General features: G+C 50.7%; 1 protein-coding gene across 3 annotated transcripts in view; it reads right to left on the bottom strand.

Annotated features, from left to right (window-relative positions):
• Positions 1–20,826, bottom strand: part of VAV2 (vav guanine nucleotide exchange factor 2) — a 54,791-nt gene that overhangs the window by 15,721 nt on the left and 18,244 nt on the right. For 2 of the 3 annotated variants that reach the window (XM_075260706.1, XM_075260707.1), the window contains exons 3-6: positions 4,975–5,033; positions 3,159–3,227; positions 897–993; positions 254–352 (exon numbers count right to left, since the gene is read on the bottom strand). In XM_075260706.1, the coding sequence (XP_075116807.1) occupies positions 254–352; positions 897–993; positions 3,159–3,227; positions 4,975–5,033 (324 nt within the window). Of the gene's footprint in view, positions 1–253; positions 353–660; positions 676–896; positions 994–3,158; positions 3,228–4,974; positions 5,034–20,826 lie in introns of all 3 variants that reach the window. The other variant, XM_075260705.1, reaches the window with a different exon arrangement.

The raw sequence follows: 20,826 nt of genomic DNA, 5'->3' as shown, positions 1-20,826 counted from the left end.
AGGTCAGGGCAGAGGTCACAGGTCAGCAGCACAAAGCCAGGGCAGAGGTCACAGATCAGCAACACAAGGTCAGGGCAGAGGTCACAGGTCAGCAGCACAAGGTCAGGGCAGAGGTCACAACACCTGGTGTTATTTATTGTGTCACATGACTGTGTAGTCCAATTCTCACCCAACTTTCCCGGACTCCTGACTGGCAGCTCAGTTACCATTTAAGGCAGTGGGAAAGCTGGGTGACAGAATGTGGGGCACTGACCAGTTGGATGTCCTCCAGCGTGTGGTAGTAGCGGTCCTCGGTGTCGCGTATCTCCACCAGGCAGCAATGTCTTTTGTCGTCTTCAGTCATTCCCATCTTCTGGAGGAAGAAGACAAAGGTGAGGTGAGCGCTGCCCTGCAGCCGCTGCCCGGTACTGCACATCGAGAGGATCTAGTAATCTGTCCTGATGGCACAGCTGAGGGTTTGGTACAATGTGTCAGTCTGGTTAATGTCACCAGGCTCCTGCGGTCAGGGTGGGGGCGCCCTATGCATGAAGCATGGTAAGCGATGGTAAGGGGTTGGTCGGACGCCTCGCCGTTAATGTCATCACCCCATAACAGAATAACCCCTCCCCCCTGACAGCACGAAGACAGACAACACTACACAACAGCATCGGCCGCCCTTACCTGCATGTACCGAATCTGCCGCATGGGGGAGACGAGGAAACAGAAGAACATTCATGTTACACAATCTCTACATGTACAGGGAGGACATGCTGGGAGTTGTAGTCCCAACACAATCAGAGTGCCAGGGTGTTGGGTTGGGTTGAGATGCACTTTATCGAAGCTAGACAGGCTCAGTGTCAGACATGGACATGGTGGTGGCAGCACAGGGCGGTGGCGGTGTACACCTCAGGACTCACCATCGGTTGCTGATTCTCCACTTTGATGATGTCTTCGTAAATGTCGTCCTCCTCACACGGAACATCGTACGTATCATTCTCCCCCAAATCATGTTCACTGCAAAACAAGAAAGAAAACATCACTAATAACCCCTGCACCCTCAGTCACCCCATCAGTAACCCGGGTACCACCAGTCACCCCATCAGTAACCCGGGTACCACCAGTCACCCCATCAGTAACCCGGGTACCACCAGTCACCCCATCAGTAACCCGGGTACCACCAGTCACCCCATCAGTAACCCGGGTACCACCAGTCACCCCACCAGTAACCCCTGCACCCTCAGTCACCCCACCAGTTACCCCTGCACCCTCAGTCACCCTACCAGTAACCCCTGCCTCCTCAGTCACCCCAACAGTAACCCCTGCACCACCAGTCACCCCACCAGTAACCCCTGCACCCTCAGTCACCCCACCAGTAACCCCTGCACCCTCAGTCACCCCACCAGTAACCCCTGCACCCTCAGTCACCCCACCAGTTACCCCTGCACCCTCAGTCACCCCACCAGTAACCCCTGGAGCCTCAGTCACCCCATCAGTAACCCCTGCACCCTCAGTCACCCCACCAGTTACCCCTGCAGCCTCAGTCACCCCATCAGTAACCCCTGCACCCTCAGTCACCCCACCAGTAACCCCTGCACCCTCAGTCACCCCATCAGTAAGCCCTGCACCCTCAGTCACCCCATCAGTAACCCCTGCACCCTCAGTCACCCCTGTATCACCAGTCACCCCACCAGTAACCTCTGCATCTCCAGTCACCTACAGTAATCTCACCATTAACCCTTACACACAAGGCCTGTAAATTGGGGGGGGGAGGGTGATAATTATAAGTCCCGCCGCAGCGCTGACACTTTTGGTTGGGGCCAGGAGCAGCGGGTGAGATATTTTGGGTGACAGTTATGAGTTCCAGCAAGCGCAGCTACAGAACCATCATTACATATATACTAAACAGCCGAAGCCACGACACTCTGCACAGTCACCCTCCCCCACTGCGCTTCCCACCCGGGATAGTGGTGAACTGTCCCAATACCTGGATGGGGGAGGGATTGGCACAATGACACCATGGGCTGAGCTCCGGCTCCTGCACAGTGGTGACAATATGGCAGCATCAGATAAATGTGATGACTGCCATCCCGCTCGCCACCATCGTCTGCTCCTATGTGGCCGCCATCTGCCCAACTACCATCCTGGGAGACCGCACGGCCACAGGTCACATGACATTTACGTGAATACATATAACATGCCGCACTGTGCTGCTGTATGGCGCCATTCTAGTGCGGGAACTCTCTAATTGCGGTTTCATACAATTAACCCTGTGATGACCCTGACATTCACACGTCAAAAGCGTTCCCGGTTTGCTACAGTTTTCCCTCACCCCTATTCGCCGTTGTGATCCGTTGATAACCTACAGAGCTGCGGGTGTGAAAGGGTTAACAGCTCGTGACATTTCCCTCCTGGCGGCCGGTGGAGCGTGCGCTTCAGTCTCTGCGCAGGTTGTCGGCGCAGCTCAGCCGGCTGCTACTTTCTGCCTCAGGCAGCAACTCGGAAGCCGAGAACCGCACCGGCCGGAGGGCAAAACATGTTAGAAAACCGCGGCCGGAATAAATCTGTGCGAGCGGGAGGAAGCGGCGCCGACAAGCACAACCTGACATGACAGCCGCAGGAAGAGACGGGGCGCCCACAATTACAGCAGCTCTGGATGTGACTGGAGGATAAGCGAATATTCACACGTACAGACTGCAAATAGCAGAATAGTGACCGTAGCATCAACTGTGACTAGAGTATAAGATGTGAGGTGACCGCAGCATCAACTGTGACTAGAGTATAAGACATGAAGTGACCACAGCATCAACTGTGACTAGAGTATAAGATGTGAGGTGACCGCAGCATCAACTGTGACTAGAGTATAAGACGTGAGGTGACCGCAGCATCAACTGTGACTAGAGTATAAGATGTGAGGTGACCGCAGCATCAACTGTGACTAGAGTATAAGACGTGAGGTGACCGCAGCATCAACTGTGACTAGAGTTATAAGATGTGAGGTGACCGCAGCATCAACTGTGACTAGAGTATAAGACATAACGTGGCAGGAGCAGTGGGCACACAGCTGGAAGGGGGGGCAGGGGTTATTGAGATCACTGTCTCTGCAGGATCCAGCTTTCCCAGACTCCTGAGTGGCCACTCCATGTGATCGCTGTGGGCGGTCCCTGTCAGTGGATACTTACTCGGCGAGCTCCTCCAGGCTCCGGTAGACGTCGTCATCGTTCTCGGTTGTGTCTTCTGATGGGAAAGATCTGGAAGGAGAAGAAAAGACAAATTATAGAAGAAGCGACAGGACGAAATATGAACGGCGCCGCCACATAGAGGTCACTGACAGCACCGGGGACACGACCCCCAGAGAGGTCACTGACAGCACCGGGGACACGGACTGCACAAAGGTCACTGACAGCACCGGGGACACGGACTGCACAAAGGTCACTGACAGCACCGAGGACACGGACTGCACAAAGGTCACTGACAGCACCGGGGACACGACCCCCAGAGAGGTCACTGACAGCACCGGGGACACGGACTGCACAGAGGTCAATGACAGCACCGAGGACACGGACTGCACAGAGGTCACTGACAGCACCGAGGACACGGACTGCACAGAGGTCACTGACAGCAACATGACCCCCAGAGAGGTCACTGACAGCACCGAGGACATGACCCCCAGGGAGGCCACTGACAGCACCGAGGACATGACCCCCAGGGAGGCCACTGACAGCACCGAGGACACGACCCCAGAGAGGTCACTGACAGCACCGGGGACACGGACTGCACAGAGGTCACTGACAGCACCGAGGACACGGACTGCACAAAGGTCACTGACAGCACCGGGGACACGACCCCCAGAGAGGTCACTGACAGCACCGGGGACACGACCCCCAGAGAGGTCACTGACGGCACAGAGGACACGGACTGCACAGAGGTCACTGACAGCACCGGGGACACGGACTGCACAGAGGTCACTGACAGCACCGGGGACACGGACTGCACAGAGGTCACTGACAGCACCGGGGACACGGACTGCACATTGGTCAATGACAGCACCGAGGACAAGACCCCCAGAGAGGTCACTGACAGCACCGAGGACACGGACTGCACAGAGGTCACTGACAGCAACAGGAACACAACCCCCAGAGAGGTCACTGACAGCACCGAGGACACCACCCCCAGAGAGGTCACTGACAGCACCGGGGACACGGACTGCACAGAGGTCACTGACAGCAACATGACCCCCAGAGAGGTCACTGACAGCACCGAGGACACGGACTGCAAAAAGGTCACTGACAGCAACAGGAACACGACCCCCAGAGAGGTCACAACCCCCAGAAAGGTCACTGACAGCACCGAGGACACGGACTGCACAAACGTCACTGACAGCAACAGGAACACGACCCCCAGAGAGGTCACTGACACCCCCGAGGACACGACCCCCAGAGAGGTCACTGACACCCCCGAGGACACGACCCCCAGAGAGGTCACTGACAGCACCGAGGACACGACCCCCAGAGAGGTCACTGACAGCACCGAGGACACAACCAGACGCCTTCTGTTTCATGAATACAGTACTAGAGCCAATAACATGGCTGTCTGCCACTCAGGGTCAATGTAAAGTTGAGTTAACCTCACCGTCTGTATTATGTGAGGGGGTGTCAGCCAGCAGAGACCCAGACCCTGAGTATTTAGGTCAGTTCACACACAGAACAAGTCACATGATCCATGAAAAATTGCAGGTGTGACGGGTGCCGGAAAATAGGGCGAGACAGAGAGCAATGGAGGGCGAGGCGACTGGAAAAGGTGCAAAAACATGGAGGCCGAGTGTGAGCGGAGTGTGAAAATGTGAGAGATCCGATGGCCGAAGAATCCACCGCCACTTAAACCATCAGTGACATCAGCAGAATCACCATCCTCTGCTGATTGGCTGTAGGGGAGAAGTGGGCGGGGTAGCAGCCACCCTAATTTACATATGTGGGAAGATAATAGGAACATATTTACCGGATTCCTTTGTTCTGAGCGATAACGTGGTGCGAGATCTTCGAAAGCGCCGAGATCACCTGCAAGAAAGCACAAGAGCGTCACCTACGGAGTGCTGGATGGGGCCCTGACCATCTGCCTGCCCCTCCCACCGGGCTCCACTGCATTAACCCCTTCTGTACAAAACACCCCAGAAATAAAGCAGAAGTAGTAATGTAATGTATGTACACAGTGACTGTACCAGCAGAATAGTGAGCGCAGCTCTGGGGTATAATACAGGATAAGTAATGTAATGTATGTACACAGTGACTGTACCAGCAGAATAGTGAGCGCAGCTCTGGAGTATAATGCAGGATAAGTAATGTATGTACACAGTGACTGTACCAGCAGAACAGTGAGCGCAGCTCTGGAGTATAATACAGGATAAGTAATGTATGTACACAGTGACTGTACCAGCAGAACAGTGAGCGCAGCTCTGGAGTATAATACAGGATAAGTAATGTAATGTATGTACACAGTGACTGCACCAGCAGAATAGTGAGTGCAGCTCTGGAGTATAATACAGGATAAGTAATGTAATGTATGTACACAGTGACTGCACCAGTAGAATAGTGAGTGCAGCTCTGGAGTATAATACAGGATAAGTAATGTATGTACACAGTGACTGCACCAGCAGAATAGTGAGTGCAGCTCTGGAGTATAATACAGGATAAGTAATGTAATGTATGTACACAGTGACTGTACCAGCAGAACAGTGAGCGCAGCTCTGGAGTATAATACAGGATAAGTAATGTAATGTATGTACACAGTGACTGCACCAGCAGAATAGTGAGTGCAGCTCTGGAGTATAATACAGGATAAGTAATGTAATGTATGTACACAGTGACTGCACCAGCAGAATAGTGAGCGCAGCTCTGGAGTATAATACAGGATAAGTAATGTTATGTATGTACACAGTGACTGCACCAGCAGAATAGTGAGCGCAGCTCTGGAGTATAATACAGGATAAGTAATGTTATGTATGTACACAGTGACTGTACCAGCAGAATAGTGAGTGCAGCTCTGGAGTATAATACAGGATAAGTAATGTAATGTATGTACACAGTGACTGTACCAGCAGAATAGTGAGCGCAGCTCTGGAGTATAATACAGGATAAGTAATGTAATGTATGTACACAGTGACTGCACCAGCAGAATAGTGAGCACAGCTCTGGAGTATAATACAGGATAAGTAATGTTATGTATGTACACAGTGACTGCACCAGCAGAATAGTGAGCACAGCTCTGGAGTATAATACAGGATAAGTAATGTAATGTATGTACACAGTGACTGCACCAGCAGAATAGTGAGTGCAGCTCTGGAGTATAATACAGGATAAGTAATGTAATGTATGTACACAGTGACTGTACCAGCAGAATAGTGAGCGCAGCTCTGGAGTATAATACAGGATAAGTAATGTAATGTATGTACACAGTGACTGTACCAGCAGAACAGTGAGCGCAGCTCTGGAGTATAATACAGGATAAGTAATGTAATGTATGTACACAGTGACTGCACCAGCAGAATAGTGAGTGCAGCTCTGGAGTATAATACAGGATAAGTAATGTAATGTATGTACACAGTGACTGCACCAGCAGAATAGTGAGCGCAGCTCTGGAGTATAATACAGGATAAGTAATGTTATGTATGTACACAGTGACTGCACCAGCAGAATAGTGAGCGCAGCTCTGGAGTATAATACAGGATAAGTAATGTTATGTATGTACACAGTGACTGTACCAGCAGAATAGTGAGTGCAGCTCTGGAGTATAATACAGGATAAGTAATGTAATGTATGTACACAGTGACTGTACCAGCAGAATAGTGAGCGCAGCTCTGGAGTATAATACAGGATAAGTAATGTAATGTATGTACACAGTGACTGCACCAGCAGAATAGTGAGCACAGCTCTGGAGTATAATACAGGATAAGTAATGTTATGTATGTACACAGTGACTGCACCAGCAGAATAGTGAGCACAGCTCTGGAGTATAATACAGGATAAGTAATGTAATGTATGTACACAGTGACTGCACCAGCAGAATAGTGAGTGCAGCTCTGGAGTATAATACAGGATAAGTAATGTAATGTATGTACACAGTGACTGTACCAGCAGAATAGTGAGCGCAGCTCTGGAGTATAATACAGGATAAGTAATGTAATGTATGTACACAGTGACTGTACCAGCAGAATAGTGAGTGCAGCTCTGGAGCAGTTTATAGAAATTATTCTTCTACGCAGCACCAGGGGGCTTGTATTATTATTTCGGGCACTCCCCCTTCTCTCCTAGGGTCTCTCTGTACACAGATATATTAGTAATATCAGCTCTTTATGCATCAGTGATTATCAGGTCGCTCCGCACATCACATGCCAACTTCAGGCCACTATACGCAGCATGATACATCCGCATGTGCCAAAAGTGAATGTTATCTCCCCCCCACCCATTAACATGATGAATATTCTCGCCCCTCCCCCTCTCATCTGATGAAGTCATCAGTCAGGATCTTTCTCCACAATGGCCATCTATATAACACACGACTTCAAAGGAAGTGGCGCGGCAGGACGCCACAGAGGAGGCGCACGTGGAGGGCCGAGGGAGGCTGACCCCAAAGCTGGAGGGGACATACATTATACATGAGGGGACGAATCATGAGATTCAGGGGATGATTGGCCCGTTCATCACCTAATCTTCTATTGAGATGTAACTAGGATAATTTGGTAATCAGGAGCTTTGGAAAGCTGGGTGTTAATCTGTGCAAGACTGAATTGGATCCTAGCTTAGAATATACTGGCACTGATGTGGTTAAGCGTGGGCTGTGAGGCGGCCGGCCGTATGAGGAGAATGGAGAGGGGTTTGGCAGCGGCCAGCGAGGAGGAATCCAATATGGGTATTGATTTCTAGTGGATTGCAGGAAGGGTCACAACAATAGAATGACCGTGGGCGGAGACAGAAAAAGGGGAGGAGACACAGGGGCCAGAGCTGGGGCAAGAGGAGGCACATGGGGGCAAGAGCTGGGGGCAGGAGGAGGCACGGGGGCCAGAGCCAGGGGCAGGAGGAGGCACGGGGGCCAGAGCCGGGGGCAGGAGGAGGCACAGGGGCCAGAGCCGGGGCAAGAAGAGGCACGGGGGCCAGAGCTGGGGCAGGAGGAGGCACAGGGGCCAGAGCCGGGGGCAGGAGGAGGCACGGGGGCCAGAGCCGGGGCAAGAAGAGGCACGGGGGCCAGAGCTGGGGCAGGAGGAGGCACAGGGGCCAGAGCCGGGGGCAGGAGGAGGCACGGGGGCAAGAGCCGGGGGCAGGAGGAGGCACAGGGGCCAGAGCCGGGGGCAGGAGGAGGCACGGGGGCAAGAGCCGGGGGCAGGAGGAGTCACAGGGACCAGAGCCGGGGCAAGAAGAGGCACGGGGGCCAGAGCCGGGGGCAGGAAGAGGCACGGGGGCCAGAGCTGGGGTAGGAGGAGACACAGGGAGCAGACAGTCAGGTGCACCAAGGCAAGGTCCAGATGGGTACGGGTACTGGGGCCAGGCAGGGGCACACTCCAGCAGCCATGATGGGCAATATGGATGAAGGTTTAATTATCTACTGACTACAAAAAAACAAAGACAGCTTCATGATATCACAGGCGGCGGCCATCACTGCACTCAGACAACAGATGGCACAGAGTCTCAGCCAAAATGCTACCGGCACTGCTACATCTTAAAGAGACAGAAGAAGTGCAGCTACAGATGGATACAGGGAGCCCGCTATATACATGGGGTCACCAGGCACATGATATAAAACTTCACCTGTCTCAGGGAGGTTTTCTGCAGCACAGAGTGTTTCAGGCACTTAGGATCTCGTGCAGGAATCTTTCCGCTGCGGTGGAATCTGCGCGGTCGTTATAAATAAATCATCAGAATTATCGCAGCGTCTCGTATCATCGCCATCGTCTCCTCCTCCTCTGGACATCGCTTCCTGACATCCATGAAATATTCATCTCTGCCGGCTCCAAGTGCGGCCGGCGAGGTGAGTGATGCCCCGCTGATCATCAGGATTCATATCTAGGCACATTTGCCATGCAGAGCACAGGGAAAGCTGGGTGACAACTATTCTGCAAGCAGCGATAGGGGGGCATGTTAAATAATAAGAATCAAAAAAAGTTGGGTGACAACTAATGTGGACGACCATGCTGACAGTCACCCAGCTTTTCCAAAATCAGAAAAAAACAAAAAAAAAATCCGCTAATACTTTAGAGCGATGGACGGCGAGCGGTGTAATAATAAGGGCGCTCGTATATGTGCTTGTCTGCCACGTGTACATGAATTTGGACGAGACAGACGTGACCATGGAGGTATGTGAGGGCACATGGGTAGTATATGAGAGTATTGCGCAATGGCGGCGTCTCCTGGGTATAGAGTTACTGCCGGTGCATTATTGCTTTATGGATGGTGATGCGCCAATTTACAACTACTTGCTCAGTGCACGCGCACTCGATATCAGAGACACTTTTGTGATCGCGCACAATCATAGTAAAATGTACGTGTAGCTGTGGACTGTTCACTACGAATGGTGCAGCTCGCTATAGGAGACAGCCGTCCCCTATGGAGGTAAGTACCCTCTGGTGATGGGCCATACGTGTACGAGTGCTATGGGGTAAGACATGGCTATTGTCCGTACAAGATTTTAGCTGCAGACACGAGCTGGTTCGTCTGAAATTTCCATTCATTTCAGTGAGATTTTATCTTGCGTCTGTTTACGCCCAAGTCTGTTTTTTCAAGCCACAGCCGCCACCACCGTCAGCCATGTGAATATTCTGGAGCCTTTCGGTCTCTGCAGCGTTCTCCGGTTGTCCGTCCTCAGCGCCACGGTGATGAATGATATGGAACGCGCAGCCGGAGACACCACGGAGAATCCTAACAAAGACAAGCATAGAAGACGCACAGGAGAGAGCGGCGGCGGCGGCTGCCAAGAATAACGCTGATCCCAGGACAGGAAGGGGAAATCCAGAAATAACTCCCATCTGTCACTGACACCCCGGGGCGAGACAAGTACAAGATCTGATCGGAAAGGGTTAATGGGGGTCATTTAACGCTCTGTGTGACCCCTGTGCAAAAATAACTGCGCCCCACTTATGACAGACGTGGTGGGCAGGAGGGGGCGCTATACCTGCTGTCAGGACAGAACCTGATGTACCCCACTGTAGGTCCCCATCCCCCTGCACCCCCTCCTGTGACCTATACGGCGCTCTATAATCGAGAGAGCTGACATTTAGCAGCCACAGTATTGGCGGCCGCAGGATGACAGTGATCCGCCCGCCGCCATCAGGTTGTGTATCATCACTCGCCACGCTCAGGCGCCCGATCTGGAGGTAATGGCCCGAAATAATAAGAGTGACAAGAACCATGATGACTCCAGGAGGGGGGTCACACCAGGACACGGCAGACGCCATGGACACAGGTAGGGGGCAGCATCAGACGTGTGCCGACCACCAGGACACCGCAGACACAGGTAGGGGGCAGCACCAGGCGTGTGCCAACCGCCGGGACACTGCAGACACAGGTAGGGGGCAGCACCAGGCGTGTGCCAACCGCCGGGACACTGCAGACACAGGTAGGGGGCAGCATCAGATATGTGCCGACCACCAGGACACCGCAGACACAGGTAGGGGGCAGCATCAGACGTGTGCCGACCACCAGGACACCGCAGATACAGGTAGGGGGCAGCATCAGACGTGTGCCGACCACCAGGACACCGCAGATACAGGTAGGGGGCAGCACCAGGCGTGTGCCAACCACCAGGACACCACAGACACAGGTAGGGGGCAGCACCAGACGTGTGCCAACCACCAGGACACCACAGACACAGGTAGGGGGCAGCACCAGACGTGTGCCAACCACCAGGACACCACAGACACAGGTAGGGGGCAGCACCAGACGTGTGCCAACCACCAGGACACCACAGACACAGGTAGGGGGCAGCACCAGACGTGTGCCAACCACCAGGACACCACAGACACCATGGACACAGGTAGTGGGCAGCACCAGACGTGTGCCGACCACCAGGACACCACAGACACAGGTAGTGGGCAGCATGAGACGTGTGCCGACCACCAGGACACCACAGACACCATGGACACAGGTAGTGGGCAGCACCAGACGTGTGCCGACCACCAGGACACCGCAGACACAGGTAGTGGGCAGCACCAGACGTGTGCCGACCACCAGGACACCGCAGACACAGGTAGTGGGCAGCATCAGACATGTGCCGACCACCAGGACACGACAGAGGCCGTGGTGTTTCTCACTTTAAGGCGGTTTTCACTCGGCAGTGACATCACTACAAGGACTCCATGAAACAATTCTGTATTTGGAGAATCCACATGAGGACAGGGGCAGTGCGGTAGAGTCGGACAATTCCCCCCTCTGGGCAGTTTCTCTGGTGATGACGAGCGGCGAGGCGAGGATGGAGTAATTGACTCTGCTGTGACAATGCGCCAGGGGCATCCATTATCTACAGTCCCCCAGACAGTCACAAAACCAGCCCCGCTCCTACAACACTGACACCTCGCTCATTAAGCAGAGGTTACATGCTAATAAAGCAAAAGTTGTCAACATGGCCGACCCGGGGACCTGCCCTCAAAATAATCTAAGGTATAGAGCAACCTATTCCAGAGCGCAGTACGGCTCACCATTATATTGGCGCAGAACGTAACGTCACATGGCGAATTCTTCCATATTTGTACTGACCGCCCTCCAGGTCACCCAGCTCGCCCGCCGTGCCGCTACTAGAGGGACGGATTAAACATTCTCACTACCCAAACACGAAGAAGGAATACAAGATGGTTTCCTTGGAAACAAGCTCCACAAATTCTCGCTGCGGGTCCTGTGCCCACCTGGGGTGCAGAAAATTTGCAAATTCGGGTGTAGCTGCATATTAACCCCTTCTTGCTTAGACAGTAGGATGGACTATAGAGACATGTCTGACGCTTCTTATCCCTGGCGGCGGTCACGGGATGTCACTGACTATGGCACCGCCACTTGCTCCTTAGAAACAAAATACAAGTTGTCACTTCTACAAAGAACAGGATGAGACTAAGGAGCAAGTAAAATCTGATCACTTCTGTCTATATCCCATCTAGGAATGTGGCCCCAGGGCGGTGACGTCAGGGGCCACAACTGCACAAAGCCTATAAGAGCAGGGGGAGAACTAGAAACAGGCAGTGACGGAGTTAAAGTCGGCGGTCTCTTTTATTAAGCTGCAGGCGCCATTGTTTGTCTATTAAAGCGTCATGCATCAGGGGAGGTCAGTGCCCCCCATAACACAGACGAGCCCCCATTCTTGAGACCACCTGGGCCGCTGCTGGCACATACGCTGTATATTTAGCAGAGTGCAGCGACCATTAGTGTGGCAGAGGCGTGCTCGCCGAAGCGTCCCCGAGATAGCACCAACTAATCACATTATACATGCGGCTCATTGTGCGGAGTGTCGGCCGGCCGTGGCGCCAGATGAGCCCCTTCATCCTCATGTAATGAGCAGGTGACAATGACAAGTGTGGGAGCGACCACCAGCGACACTGCGGTCTGACAGGTGGCGCTGTATTAAGTGCTGGCGCAGATGCAGCGACATACAGAGGATTCCAGTGGGAGGGGCATCACAGGGCAAACTAGAAAGATCCGACGCTGTCCCTGCTGACCGCTACAGTGTATCACATTACATTACAGGTGTTGTCACTGCTGACGGATCTCATTACAGTGTATCACATTACATTACAGGTGTTGTCCCTGCTGACCGCTACAGTGTATCACATTACATTACAGGTGTTGTCACTGCTGACGGATCTCATTACAGTGTATCACATTACATTACAGGTGTTGTCACTGCTGATAGATCTCATTACATTGTATCACATTACATTACAGGTGTTGTCACTGCTGACGGATCTCATTACAGTGTATCACATGACATTACAGGTGTTGTCACTGCTGACGGATCTCATTACATTGTATCACATGACATTACAGGTGTTGTCACTGCTGACAGTTCCCGTTACATTGTATCACATGACATTACAGGTGTTGTCACTGCTGACAGTTCCCATTACATTGTATCACATGACATTACAGGTGTTGTCACTGCTGACAGTTCTCGTTACATTGTATTACATGACATTGCAGGTGTTGTCACTGCTGACAGTTCCCGTTACATTGTATCACATGACATTGCAGGTGTTGCCACTTCTGACTGATCTCGTTACATTGTATCACATGACATTGCAGGTGTTGCCACTTCTGACTGATCTCGTTACATTGTATCACATGACATTGCAGGTGTTGTCACTGCTGACAGTTCCCGTTACATTGTATCACATGACACTGCAGGTGTTGCCACTTCTGACTGATCTCGTTACATTGTATCACATGACATTGCAGGTGTTGTCATTATAGAACGTTGATAGACACAGTCTCTGTCTCGCTGACGTACATCTTTCATCAGTGTGGAGGTAAAGATGGAGTCTTATACTGCAGCCCTGTCGTCCGGCTCTGTGCTGTAAATTGGGTATGACTGCGGGGCACGACCTGTCACCCCGCGTCTCCTCACCATCACTAGCAGGACAGGATCAGCGGTAACATCTGTCTCTCTTTATTACATTCTGGGAGTCTCAGAGCCCAGAGAGACGACATTATCTGCCGGGTGTGAGGTGAATTGTGCGGTCAGCTCGGGGGTAGCGTCCTATACCAGAGTGCCCAGCCAAGACTAACAGGACCCGGGGCGCCATCCTGGGGACCCCAAACATCTGCCTATACCTAATACACAGAGGGCGAATATCAGCCACCAAGAGGTCACCCCCATATGTGCAAGTCTTTCTGTCACATCTCTCTAATACCGCTCTCTCCGTGTCACATCTCTCTACACCGCTCTCTCTGTGTCACATCTCTCTACTCCGCTCTCCGTGTCACATCTCTCTATACCGCTCTCTGTGTCACATCTCTCTATACCGCTCTCTGTGTCACATCTCTCTATACCGCTCTATCCATGTCACGTCTCTCTACTCCGCTCTCCGTGTCACATCTCTCTATACCGCTCTCTCCACGTCACATCTCTCTATACCGCTCTCTCTGTGTCACATCTCTCTATACCGCTCTCTCCGTGTCACATCTCTCTATACCGCTCTCTCCGTGTCACATCTCTCTATACCGCTCTCTCCGTGTCACATCTCTCTATACCGCGCTATCCGTGTCACGTCTCTCTACTCCGCTCTCTGTGTCACATCTCTCTATACCGCTCTATCCGTGTCACGTCTCTCTACTCCGCTCTCCGTGTCACATCTCTCTATACCGCTCTCTCAACGTCACATCTCTCTATACCGCTCTCTCCGTGTCACATCTCTCTACACCGCTCTCTCCGTGTCACATCTCTCTATACCGCGCTATCCGTGTCACGTCTCTCTACTCCGCTCTCTGTGTCACATCTCTCTAATACCGCTCTCTGTCACATCTCTCTATACTGCTCTCTCCGTGTCACATCTCTCTATACCGCTCTCTCTGTGTAACATCTCTCTAATACCGCTCTCTCCGTGTCACATCTCTCTATACCGCTTTATCCGTGTCACGTCTCTCTACTCCGCTCTCTGTCACAACTCTCTAATACCGCTCTCTGTGTCAAATCTCTACATACCGCTCCGTGTCACACCTCTCTATACCGCTCTCAGTCACATCTCTCTATACCGCTCTCTCCATGTCATCTCTCTGAAATTCCCCCAATGTGGGACTATTAAAGGATTATCTTATCTTTATACCGCTCTCTGTCACATCTCTATACCGCTCTCTGTGTCATCGCTCTATACCGCTCTCTGTGTCACATCTCTCTATACCGCTCTCTCCGTGTCACATCTCTCTATACCGCGCTATCCGTGTCACGTCTCTCTACTCCGCTCTCTGTGTCACATCTCTCTAATACCGCTCTCTGTCACATCTCTCTATACTGCTCTCTCCGTGTCACATCTCTCTATACTGCTCTCTCCGTGTCACATCTCTCTATACTGCTCTCTCTGTGTCACATCTCTCTATACCGCTCTCTCTGTGTCACATCTCTCTAATACCGCTCTCTCTGTGTCACATCTCTCTAATACCGCTCTCTCTGTGTCACATCTCTCTATACCGCTCTCTCTGTGTCACATCTCTCTAATACCGCTCTCTCTGTGTCACATCTCTCTATACCGCTCTCTCTGTGTCACATCTCTCTAATACCGCTCTCTCTGTGTCACATCTCTCTATACCGCTCTCTCCACGTCACATCTCTCTATACCGCTCTCTCTGTGTCACATCTCTCTATACCGCTCTCTCTGTGTCACATCTCTCTATACCGCTCTCTCCGTGTCATCTCTCTATACCGCTCTGTCACATCTCTATACTACTCTCTGTCACATCTCTCTATACTGCTCTCTCCGTGTCACATCACTCTATACTGCTCTCTCTGCGTAATCTCTCTATACTGTTCTCTCCGTGTCACATCTCTCTATATCGCTCTATACCGCTCTCTCCGTGTCACATCTCTCTATACCGCTCTCTCCGTGTCACATCTCTCTATACCGCTCTCTCCGTGTCACATCTCTCTATACCGCTCTCTCCGTGTCACATCTCTCTATACCGCTCTCTCCGTGTCACATCTCTCTATACCGCTCTCTCCGTGTCACATCTCTCTATACCGCTCTCTCCGTGTTATATCTCTCTATACCGCTCTCTTCCCCCTATAGCAGTGGCCCCAGATGTAGTGTTGAGCAGATCCTTCCATTCCATCAGTGACCATGAAAGAGCGCAGTGTTTGGGGCGAGCGCTCTCGGTGACTCAGCCCCTGTATACACTGCAGGCACAGCGAGGGGGGTAAGCTGGGGGGCATTAACCTCTTCACGTCCTGCCGTTACTGACACACACTCCATTCACAATGTACAAATGTTAAAGTAAATGAGCGGCAGCAGGAACCGGAGGTCTGAGCCATTATCTGTACAGCAAAGCCGGTAAGGACGGGGTTACTACAACAGCCAACAAAGACTCATTCATCAGACCCGGAGATAAGACTCAGTGTAAGAGACTGCCAACCGAGCACAGCGCCACCCTCGCCCGGGCACACATAGACCACTCCGCAACAACCAGCCGCACCCTGACACATCTACTGCTCTCTGTTATCAGCCATGTCAGGAGAGGAGAGGCCGACTGAAGGAGAGGGGAATACAATCGATTACTATCTGTTATCAGCCATGTCAGGAGAGGAGAGGCCGACTGTAGGACAGGAGAATACAATCTATTACTATCTGTCATCAGCCATGTCAGGAGAGGAGAGGCCGACTGTAGGACAGGGGAATACAATCTATTACTATCTGTTATCAGCCATGTCAGGAGAGGCCGACTGTAGGACAGGGGAATACAATCTATTACTGTCTGTTATCAGCCATGTCAGGAGAGGAGAGGAGAGGCCGACTGTAGGACAGGGGAATACAATCTATTACTATCTGTTATCAGCCATGTCAGGAGAGGCTGACTGTAGGACAGGAGAATACAATCTATTACTATCTGTCATCAGCCATGTCAGGAGAGGCCGACTGTAGGACAGGGGAATACAATCTATTACTATCTGTTATCAGCCATGTCAGGAGAGGCCGACTGTAGGACAAGAGAATACAATCTATTACTATCTGTTATCAGCCATGTCAGGAGAGGAGAGGCCGACTGTAGGACAGGGGAATACAATCTATTACTATCTGTTATCAGCCATGTCAGGAGAGGCCGACTGTAGGACAAGAGAATACAATCTATTACTTTCTGTTATCAGCCATGTCAGGAGAGGAGAGGAGAGGCCGACTGTAGGACAGGGGAATACAATCTATTACTATCTGTTATCAGCCATGTCAGGAGAGGCCGACTGTAGGACAAGAGAATACAATCTATTACTATCTGTTATCAGCCATGTCAGGAGAGGAGAGGCCGACTGTAGGACAGGGGAATACAATCTATTACTATCTGTTATCAGCCATGTCAGGAGAGGCCGACTGTAGGACAAGAGAATACAATCTATTACTTTCTGTTATCAGCCATGTCAGCAGAGGAGAGGCCGACTGTAGGACAGAGGAATACAATCTATTACTATCTGTTATCAGCCATGTCAGGAGAGGCCGACTGTAGGACAGGAGAATACAATATATTACTAACTGTTATCAGCCATATCAGGAGAGGCCGACTGTAGGACAGGGGAATACAATCTATTACTATCTGTTATCAGCCATATCAGGAGAGGCCGACTGTAGGACAGGGGAATATAATCTATTACTATCTGTTATCAGCCATGTCAGGAGAGGCCGACTGTAGGACAGGAGAATACAATATATTACTAACTGTTATCAGCCATATCAGGAGAGGCCGACTGTAGGACAGGGTAATACAATCTATTACTATCTGTTATCAGCCATATCAGGAGAGGCCGACTGTAGGACAGGGGAATACAATCTATTACTATCTGTTATCAGCCATATCAGGAGAGGCCGACTGTAGGACAGGGGAATACAATCTATTACTATCTGTTATCAGCCATGTCAGGAGAGGAGAGGCTGACTGTAGGACAGGGGAATACAATCTATTACTATCTGTTATCAGCCATGTCAGGAGAGGAGAGGCCGACTGTAGGACAGGTGAATACAATCTATTACTATCTGTTATCAGCCATGTCAGGAGAGGCCGACTGTAGAACAAGGGAATACAATCTATTACTATCTGTTATCAGCCATGTCAGGAGAGGAGAGGCCGACTGTAGGACAGGTGAATACAATCTATTACTATCTGTTATCAGCCATGTCAGGAGAGGCCGACTGTAGGAATCTATTGCTGCGCCTCCATATATGTTGCTGCCATCTGTGGTTCCTCTATTACGCGACTGCTGACATGTAAGGTGAAGCAGGGTACGAAACACATGTTGGTGCTGTGAGTGGAGGTCGCAGTGGTAAGTACATGGATATACAATTGTTTGTTGTACTAGTTTTGTATGTGGTGTCACTTTTATAGGTACTTTATCTCACACAGAAATGAGTCCATTTTGAGGTGTTTATAGGGGGTAACGTGATGCAATATATCCCCCTCTTATAGTCTCACTACATTTACTAATAATGACATTTTGGTGGTTTGGGGGACCCTGTATTTATATCATACCTCCCTACTAAGGCTTATGTCTGAGGGTTCCAGCTATTTTGGATTGATATTGTATTACCTTACTAAGGACTATATTCTGAGTATTTGTAATACACCCCAACCATGTATTAACCCCTTGGACACCTAATCTATTTAGTGTGAGACAACCTCAACTCACACCACAACCTTTGGTACTGAAGGTATCGACATATATGTATTTAATGCATACAATTGTATATGTCCTATCATACACACACTGTTGTTATAGTTGATTATCTATACATGTGTGTGATTACTATATACAGTGCGGCAGTGCGACCTCCACTCATATTACTATATACAGTGCGGCAGTGCGACCTCCACTCATATTACTATATACTGTGCGGCAGTGCGACCTCCTCTCATATTACTATATACAGTGCGGCAGTGCGACCTCCTCTCATATTACTATATACTGTGCGGCAGTGCGACCTCCTCTCATATTACTATATACTGTGCGGCAGTGCGACCTCCACTCATATTACTATATACTGTGCGGCAGTGCGACCTCCTCTCATATTACTATATACTGTGCGGCAGTGCGACCTCCACTCATATTACTATATACTGTGCGGCAGTGTGACCTCCACTCATATTACTATATACTGTGCGGCAGTGCGACCTCCTCTCATATTACTATATACAGTGCGGCAGTGCGACCTCCTCTCATATTACTATATACTATGCGGCAGTGCGACCTCCTCTCATATTACTATATACTGTGCGGCAGTGTGACCTCCACTCATATTACTATATACTGTGCGGCAGTGCGACCTCCTCTCATATTACTATATACTGTGCGGCAGTGCGACCTCCACTCATATTACTATATACTGTGCGGCAGTGCGACCTCCTCTCATATTACTATATACTGTGCGGCAGTGCGACCTCCTCTCATATTACTATATACTGTGCGGCAGTGCGACCTCCACTCATATTACTATATACTGTGCGGCAGTGCGACCTCCTCTCATATTACTATATACTGTGCGGCAGTGCGACCTTCTCTCATATTACTATATACTGTGCGGCAGTGCGACCTCCACTCATATTACTATATACTGTGCGGCAGTGCGACCTCCTCTCATATTACTATATACTGTGCGGCAGTGCGACCTCCTCTCATATTACTATATACTGTGCGGCAGTGCGACCTCCTCTCATATTACTATATACTGTGCGGCAGTGCGACCTCCACTCATATTACTATATACTGTGCGGCAGTGCGACCTCCTCTCATATTACTATATACTGTGCGGCAGTGCGACCTCCTCTCATATTACTATATACTGTGCGGCAGTGCGACCTCCTCTCATATTACTATATACTGTGCGGCAGTGCGACCTCCACTCATATTACTATATACTGTGCGGCAGTGCGACCTCCACTCATATTACTATATACTGTGCGGCAGTGCGACCTCCACTCATATTACTATATACTGTGCGGCAGTGCGACCTCCACTCATATTACTATATATATATATACTATTATATTAACTGTTTTTATTAGGTCTCATTTTTCTTTCTTTTGCCGATTATAATAAAATACTGATTTTTGTGGTTATATTTATTACCTGATACAGATACCAAATAGGTCCGCCATGTAAGGCGAGGCTGTGTACAGATGGAGCGCTCTGTAGTGTACTGTGCCTGGTGCAGTCGGGTCTGTCATGTATTACACACTTATCTTGTATGAGCCCCCTCCCCCTCCTCCCCCAGGTATTGTATTGTACAGGGGGCTCATTTCCTGTGATCTCCGCACTATGAGACGTGTAATATTACAGCACGCTTATTATTACCATCCAGATAACGGTCTTGGCGCTTCGATAATTACCCGCTGCATTGTGAAGATAATGAGACGCTGCGGGAGATGAGAGATCTGTGATAAGATAGGTCTGTAATAACAGGAGTTGCTGGAAACGCATATCTGACTATGGGAAAGATGGGTGTCAGCCAATATGGCTGCGAGTACAGTTTTCACAGGGGCGGCCATGCTCCTCTACATCACAGCCTACTTGTGTCAGTCTTATCTGTGCTCTTGTCATTGAATTCAGAAAGCCTAGGGCAGCAGGTCATGTGATGAGGGCGGAGGTGAGGTCCGGGCGTCCATCTGCTGCCCGGCTGTGACCCCGGCAATGGAGCAATGACTGACCATCTGGCCTTTACACAGCAGATTTCTCCTGTGTCGTCACAATGTATCTGAGCCAGCAGTCACTGACCACCAGCGAGACATAAACATCTCAGGGTCACATGACACAGCTACATGGTATGATGTAGCCGAGACCAGTGCGCGCTAAAGTTACCAGACAGACAATAAATGATGTCACGATACAGCGCAAGATTCTCATAGCAAACGCTGAAGCTCAGGCGACTCTGTGTCCGCGGAGAAGCGTCTAATATATGCGCCGCATCCTATTAATCTCCAGTAAATCTTTGTCTCCTGCGCAGGTGGTGGAACCTGCTGGAGGCTAATTGTGCGGCAGTCTTTGTACCGTCTTCTTATTGAGGGGTTTACGTTGGCGTTTTCCATAGCGGCAGAAGCAGCATAAACGGCGATTGATACCAGCCTAAGATAAGCGGCCACAGGACGCCGGGGGCAGAGCCGTCAGCACCGCCGCAGAACAGCAGCAAAATGGACATATTAA

This window comes from Leptodactylus fuscus, chromosome 11 (genome assembly GCF_031893055.1).
Source record: "Leptodactylus fuscus isolate aLepFus1 chromosome 11, aLepFus1.hap2, whole genome shotgun sequence".
Classification (NCBI taxonomy): Eukaryota; Metazoa; Chordata; class Amphibia; order Anura; family Leptodactylidae; genus Leptodactylus; species Leptodactylus fuscus.
Note: the sequence above shows the minus strand (reverse complement) of the source record. Positions and strands in the feature narration are given on the sequence as shown.